At 39.8% G+C, this 7,368-nt stretch overlaps 1 protein-coding gene across 1 annotated transcript; it reads right to left on the bottom strand.

Moving 5' to 3' along the window:
- Nucleotides 1-782: 782 nt before the first annotated feature.
- LOC143925456 (gamma-crystallin 2-like) lies at nucleotides 783-5,168 on the bottom strand. The gene is made up of 3 exons (XM_077449991.1): nucleotides 5,126-5,168; nucleotides 2,567-2,809; nucleotides 783-1,113 (listed from the first exon to the last, which is right to left on the bottom strand). Exons 1-3 carry the CDS (start codon nucleotides 5,132-5,134, stop codon nucleotides 838-840), a joined length of 528 nt encoding a protein of 175 aa, XP_077306117.1. The 5' UTR covers nucleotides 5,135-5,168; the 3' UTR covers nucleotides 783-837.
- Nucleotides 5,169-7,368: the final 2,200 nt, after the last annotated feature.

The raw sequence follows: 7,368 nt of genomic DNA, 5'->3' as shown, positions 1-7,368 counted from the left end.
TCGCTACATTTTTCATGCCACTGTTATACCCATGTTTTGTAGTAGTTCACTAAATTTTTCATGGATTGAGGAATGGGGGGATTTTTACTTCGGGGGAGGCGAGAGGAATTTTGGGTAATATATTCTCCCATTGCCCACATTCTCATGTTTGAACACTTGTTGCCTTTCTATTGTAAAATTCGACCATTTGTTGCTGGTGTATTGTATACAACTGCCTATTGGCAAACAATATATTGTCAGGATTGCCATTCTTTGCCTATATATTGTTGTCACCACTATTTAGAGAGCCACATTACAAGAATGTAGGCCCCTGTATGGGCTGTCTTTATCAAAGCATGGCACTGTTATACCCATGTTTTGCAGTAGTTTGCTACTATTACACCCTTGAACTTTACTTTATAACACACCACTATTATTACCGTGTTTTGCCTTGGCACACTGTATGTGTTTTTGGTAAACCCCTGTGTGTTAAATTATTTAGCATTCTGTTATTAGTCTCATGCTTTGCTGCAGAGCACTAAGTCTCTGTATTTTTCTGTCCATTATTAATTTTTTATTATTGAAAAAACGTTGATGCATAGGGGGTGTGTGGAAGGGGGATGAGGGTATCTAAGAAGGACTTCAGCTTTTCAGATCTTTACCTAGATAGATATAAGAATCACTCATTTTTGGGTACCTGCCACCTTTTAAATGCAAACTTGTTAAATAGATATATGATAGATTTATAATGTTTGAATGAAAATAATGAATACTCAGAATTAAACATGAATGAAAATGAATGTATTAGGAATACAGTTATTAATTTAAGCACATGAAAGAATTTCACCATTTTTGATTTTAGTACAAATCAGAGATGCGCCTAAATGAGCCAACTCTGGCATTCATGGCTCCCCAATCAGTAAATCTCCTATATTCTCCACTTTTCAGGAAATACTGACGTCCTCTGTAATTGGGCTGTTCAAAGAAGATCCAATGTCCTTCAAGAACATTGCAAGAGTGGATGTCATGGTAATTGAATTCTTCATTCACATGAGGGCAATCTTCAGTGAATTCCATCATCTGACCTCTGAAGTCTTCTCTTTCATAGATTCTGAGTTTGAAGGAGCCACAGTGCTATTGTAAAAAAACAAAAGTTTAGATCACACTTTTTTTAAAGTCCATAAAACAGCTATCAAATTGCTATCAAATCTCCCTGTAGATTACGCCCCTTTCCGAAAGTCCCCCGCTGCCTGCTGGGAAACACACAGATCCCAGAGGCAGCGGGTCCATCCTCATTGCGCAGCGCGACTCGCGCATTCGCAGTAGGGAACCGGGAAATGAAGCCGAAAGGCTCTACTTCCTGATTCACATACCCAAGATGGCAGCGGCAGCACCCGAGAGACGATCGAGAGATCGGCTTCGGGTGCCGACATCGCGGGCGCGCTGGACAGGTAAGTGTCACTATTTTAAAAGTCAGCAGCTGCAGTATTTGTAGCTGCTGGCTTTAAAAAAAAAAAAAAACGCGCACTCCCGGCGGACTCCCGCTTTAAACTGCAATGGCCATAACAGGGGTAAAGCTGTAATTTGCAACAAGAAAGCAAAATATTAAAATATCGGCTTTTTCATCCATCTTATGTTGGTCTATTGACAGTGCATTCTTACAATTTTTTTTTTACATCCCTGCAGGGATTACAGGAAGGAGAGCTGTAGTTAATGTCACACAATACTCATTTCTGCAATGTTCAATAGTGAGGCCATATCCTTATATTCTCTATAAGGGCCAGTTCACACCATAGAAACGCATTCCACATGCATTCCAAATGCTTTTCTGCATGTGCATGTTTTTGACATGTTTTTGATGCACTCCAGTGCATTTTTGGTCCAGTCCAGTGCATTTTCCCCCCTCTTTTTTCTTAACCTTAAATAAGAACATGTGCATTCCAGTGCATTTTTGATGCATTTTACAGCGTTCCAGTACAGTCCAGTGCAGGAAAAATTCAGCATGTTCTACTTCTTTTTCTGGAACTGGAATGCACTAGAACTGCAAGCACTGGTGTTAACTATACCATTGAAAACCTTATAACCTACTTTCCATGCATTTTTGATGCAGAAAATAACTCACTGGCTGCCCTAAGGCCCCTTTCACACTGGGGAGTTTTACAGGTGTTTTTGCACTACAAATAGCACATGAAAAGCACGTGTAAACTGTCTCTTCTGCAGCCCCAGTGTGAAAGCCTGAGTGCTTTCACACTGGCGCAGTGGGCTTGCAGGACAGGAGAAAAAGTCCTACAAGCAGTATACACCACAGTATACACCACTCCTCCACCACCTCTGGCCATTGAAATGAATGGCCACCGCTGCCAAAGTTCCTGCAAAGCAATTCGGCAGTGGCGCTTTTCGGGCGCTATTAACCTTTCCTCGGCCACTATGGGGAGTTAAAATCGTCCTGCTAATGGCCAAATAGCCACTATAATGAGTCGTTAAAACTAGCAGCGTTTTACCGCTAATGCCCCCCCGCGCACCAGCGTGAAAGGGGACTAATAATTGTCCCAATGAATGTGTTTGCTATAATCATAATTTCTTTTACCTGGGGAATTAAATGGCAGGATCTGACAGAATCGCTTAGACCAGACCAGTGCTGACAGTTAGGATATTCTCCCCTCTTTACAAAGTACTGCTGCCCAGTGTAGTTGGGACGTTCATAAATCATCCAATTTCCATTCTCGACACGGATGGAGTTGCAGCGACTGAAGTATGAGTTCAGCTCTGAGCTGTCAGTGCTGCACTCATGGGAGCGGCCCTGGAAGTTCCTGTCCTCGAAGAAGATGATCTGGAAACAGATTCACATATTGTTTTTTCATCAATTGAGAACATTCAATAAAAAGTAAAACCTGGCTTTCAGTTTAGGAGGAGAAACCACAATTTGCTTCAGAGATGCAGAGTCCACGACATTAGATAAAACTGATATCCTCTTAAAGGATACAACCTCTTAACCTGGCAACTGAGGTTGTACACGTTAAATGTTACCTGTATTGTGTGGGCTTTGCAAAATAAAATAAATAGTATGAAAGGTTTGGCCATTCACTGACTTTTGGGTTCATCTCTACTAAGTGGTGATCCTAGCATGCAATGTTTATCATTGTATTTTTTAAAGGCTGTATTCCAGGAAAGTTATCAAGAAAATGTTTAATGCCCTAGAATTAATATATTTTTTTTTAAAAGCAACAGCTGTTAAGCACGAGAATATCTTAATATCAACCACTTATAATCCTCTTCATAGCAGCACTGAGACCGAAGAAATTAGGGTAAGTAGCCAAACAGGCTTTCAGACTTTTGCAAAACCTGTACATCAGAACTCAAATTGGGGGAAGCAAGGTTGATGCTCAACGTCAGTCTCTGCTGTATGCACATGTGCTGGCAAGGAATATGCTGGCTTAAAGATTGAGAGAGGAGACTGATGACCTTAATAGTATACTTCTTCTCCTTATTGCCCAGTTACAGCCTTGTTTAGGGAGGCAAATAGCCAACCTGGCAGTGCTGTCAGGCAGGGCTCCATGCATCACAGAACTGAATGGATAAAAGGACAAATCACTGGAGTCAAGCTTTAAAGTGTACATATAAACAAAACTTCTCTTTTTAAGTTTTGACTAGAGTAGGGAATGGACTAACCCCTTACCAACTTATGTTTTGTTGTCTGTGCCCTGTTGGGAAGATTTCCCTTCCTATCAAAAAAGGTTAGAGGAAATCTCTACAAAGTGAAAGGAATTCCCCTCTTGGGTAATTATCACCATACCAGGTCCCCCTATTGTGAGATGTATCTTCACTTTTTCTTCTGATGCCAATTCTAAAATTTCAGGTTTCCCACCACTTACTGTCCCAATGACAAAAGTCCTAGGACAAACAAAGAGGGAGAATATCCCCAGGTGGGACACAGCCAGTGGTGTTTTGGAGCATTACGCAAGCTTTTTCATAATGCATCAGCTGACACTACTCTTTTTGTATTATGTATTTATATACATTTTTTTGCATTTACTATGTTTGCTATAGCCTGGTGGTGACCAAGCTGTGCCCTTGGAGCTGGATGTGGCCCTTTGCTTGCTTTTATTTGGCCCTTGAGGCACTATTCATCCTGACACTAACAACGAGGACATAATTCTTGCCACTGACACAAACAATGGGGCACTATTCCTCCCAATGACACAGAAAAAGGGAGAACTATTCCTCCCACTCACACCAAAGATGGGGCATTATTCATCTCACATTGATTATTCCTACTGATACCAGGACATGTTTGACTCCCACTGGCCACAGTCTGGCTCACTAAAGTCTAATGGACAGTAAAATGGCCCCTTGCTTACACCCTTTGGAGACCCCTGCTGTAGCCTGTAAGAGTCCATTCCCATAGGGCAACTTTGGATCCGACTTGAAGTCATCCCAAGTTGCCTCAAGTCGCGCAACATGATAAAATCAATGTACATGAATGAGAGCCGTCTTAATGTACACTACTGAAGTTGCTCAGACTTCAGAAAAGGTTCCTGTACTACTTCAATCCGACTTCTAGGCAACTTGTACCCATTGATTTCAATGGAAGTTGCCTCCAAGTTGGATCCCCTGTCTTAACTGAAGCAACTTTCCAGGAAGTAAAAATTGTTTTCTAGGCAAACCCCTCCTTCCCACAGAGCTGATTATTATGTGATTGGCCACTGGCAAAGTCCCCTGTCCTGGAGGCAACTTCAAGTTGCCTTGTAAGTTGCCTCAAGTCGTGCTGTGATTCATACTCAAGTCATGTCCAAGTTGCCTCCCAAAGTCTCGCTGGAAGTCGTGTTGCCCCTGTGTGAATGGACTCTAAAGGGCTATCTAGATGATGTCTGGGACTGAGCATACATAACCTATATAACGTACAAGTTTTTAGTAGTACTATTGGCCAACTTAAAATTGATGGGGTATTTCTGATTAGTTGCTATAGGATACTGCACACCATGGCTTTACAATTGCATATCAATTTAGACACTATTATATTAGATAGATTTAAAAAAATACATTTAAATTACTAAAGCAAACCAGTAGAGTTAAAAAATAGCACAAGCAATCAAAATTATTTTTTGGAGAAAAGTATATATATATATATACATGCACACACTTTTACCTTTCCCATCGTGGATTATAATGCGGTGGTATGTAGAGAAATTAAAGCAATTTATAGTTGTTACTAACAGCATACTTTGCATAACAATTGTTTAATTAAATAGAATGTGGAACAAATTGTCAGAGTCAGCACTGTTCTCATCATAGGACTGAAACACAACAAAATCACCAACTCAGGGAACTTGTTTTCCTCTGCAATACTATCTAAACTGAATAGAACAAATGGTCAAAGAGCTTTTGTTTAACATTTAGTTTATAAATTTATACATTTTATAAATTACTTTTTTTATTTAGTTGTTTTAACAACTACCCAATTTTAACTCCCTGAGATACTGGGTCTTCTTTATCTTTAAATAAATATTAAAAGTTTTGTAGAGCTTGTACATTTCCCACTCCTATTTTATTTTTCCTTCTTTATTTTTAAATAAGGCAACAAGTAAAATAACAGAACCTTCTACCCACCAATGTGACCATGGGCTATGAACTGGTACTACAAACAATTGCAGAGTTCAGAGTCTTTAAAATTATTTATCGTTAAATTAGAATGGCTTTGGCTAAATGCTTACGTCATATGTACTGATGTTTTGCATCTTTTTTATTACATGCAATGTTTTTTGATTAATTGCTGTAGATTTTCAAAGCATATTTATTTTTCCCCAAAAAAAAGCACATTGTTTGTTTGTTTGTTTTTTCAGATTTCTCTTTTACATTGAGTTTCCACGTGGGGCCCCATCAAAGTGGGTAGAGGTGGGATGCGAAGCAATCCTCTGACTCAACTTGGCTACTTATCTGTATGTTTAATCTGAAATTCAACTATTCAGCTCTGCAAACTTAAAGTGGATGTAAATCTGATTCATGAAATTTGACCTAAGCACATATTGTATATCTGTTGTGTTTATTGTGTTATTTACTTATCTCTCTCCAAAATACTAAGTCCCGTGTCTTTCTGCTGCTTCGTTCTTCTGTTATCAGCATGATAACTTCTGACAAGTTCTCCGACACAGGAGATAAAAGCAGCTTGAAATTTGTGTCGGGTTGGGTGCGACAACTAGATTAGCAGAGAGCTGGTCTGTTCACAGCATGAAGGGGGTCATCTCACACACAGGGTATGCCAAGACTTCACTCCTAGTGCTAGAACAGGAAGTAAAAATTCTAACACGATGCACACTTTCTAAAGAATATAGCAAGACAGCAGATACACATGCCAAACTTATGTAAGGAGATTTGTTTCACCCCTGTGTATCATCTGAGGCTGTTCACTTCACTGGGTATATGTGAAGGTTTACATCTACTTTAAGATCCAGAAACACAGTTAAAGTAGACTTTATTAAAAATAGTGAAAGTTTTCTGTCTTAATAGAAATATCTAGAAGCTTAAAGTGGTTGTAAACCTCCAGCATGAAATATAAACAAAGCATATCCCTCTATAGGGGTTGATTTACTGAGCTCGGGTAGTGCAAAATCTGCTGCAGCTCTGCATAAAAAAACAAAAAAACAATCGACTTCCAGTTTTTCAAAGCCTAACTTAACAAGCTGAAGTTAGAAAATACCATACACAGCTGCACCGGATGTTGCACTCTTCAGTTTTAGTAAATCAACCCCACAGTGGGTGCTTGTCTAAATTAAGAGCACTACGTGTCATTTCTGTTGGATTCTTTGCTCTTCTGCTATCAGCATGAATCACTTCTGCCAAGTTTTTCTGACACCAAGAGAAAATAGGTGACAGGGGAGAGTCCTCCAGCTGATTGACAGCCTCAGCTCTGTTCACTGTGTGCTCTGTGAAAATGTGTCCCTTCCATCCAATCAGCTCTCAGAGCTCTCCTCACTGAGCCCTGCAAAGTGTAACTTCAGCTTTCCGTCCCCTTTTTCTGGTGGGCCAGGCAAGCTGTATAAATTCTGGACTTTGAATGGATGTAGAGTAGAGAATACAGCAGATAAACAGGTACAACCTATGTAGGAGGATTTGTTCAATCCCTGTGTATCACCTGAGGCCAAGTCATTTCACTGGGTATATGTAAGGGTTTACAACCACTTTAATTATGGCTAAGCAGTACCCTGAAAAAAAATCAACATTTTGTCATGATGTTGTGCCTAGGCTCTCCTATTTGTATACCCCATAGAAGCATATCTGTAGTATGAAGTTATCTAAGCCTTTACTGTCCATTTCGGCATTGGATAATTGCTATTCTCATTCTCAAGAATGTTGGTAATGTCACTTTTGTGATGCTGGAGATGAAGTTGTACC

The sequence above is a fragment of the Lithobates pipiens genome, unplaced genomic scaffold, assembly GCF_037356315.1.
Source record: "Lithobates pipiens isolate NorthernLeopardFrog02 unplaced genomic scaffold, aLitPip1_a1.2 Scaffold_22, whole genome shotgun sequence".
Taxonomy (NCBI): Eukaryota; Metazoa; Chordata; class Amphibia; order Anura; family Ranidae; genus Lithobates; species Lithobates pipiens.
This window is presented reverse-complemented; position numbering and strand designations above follow the sequence as displayed.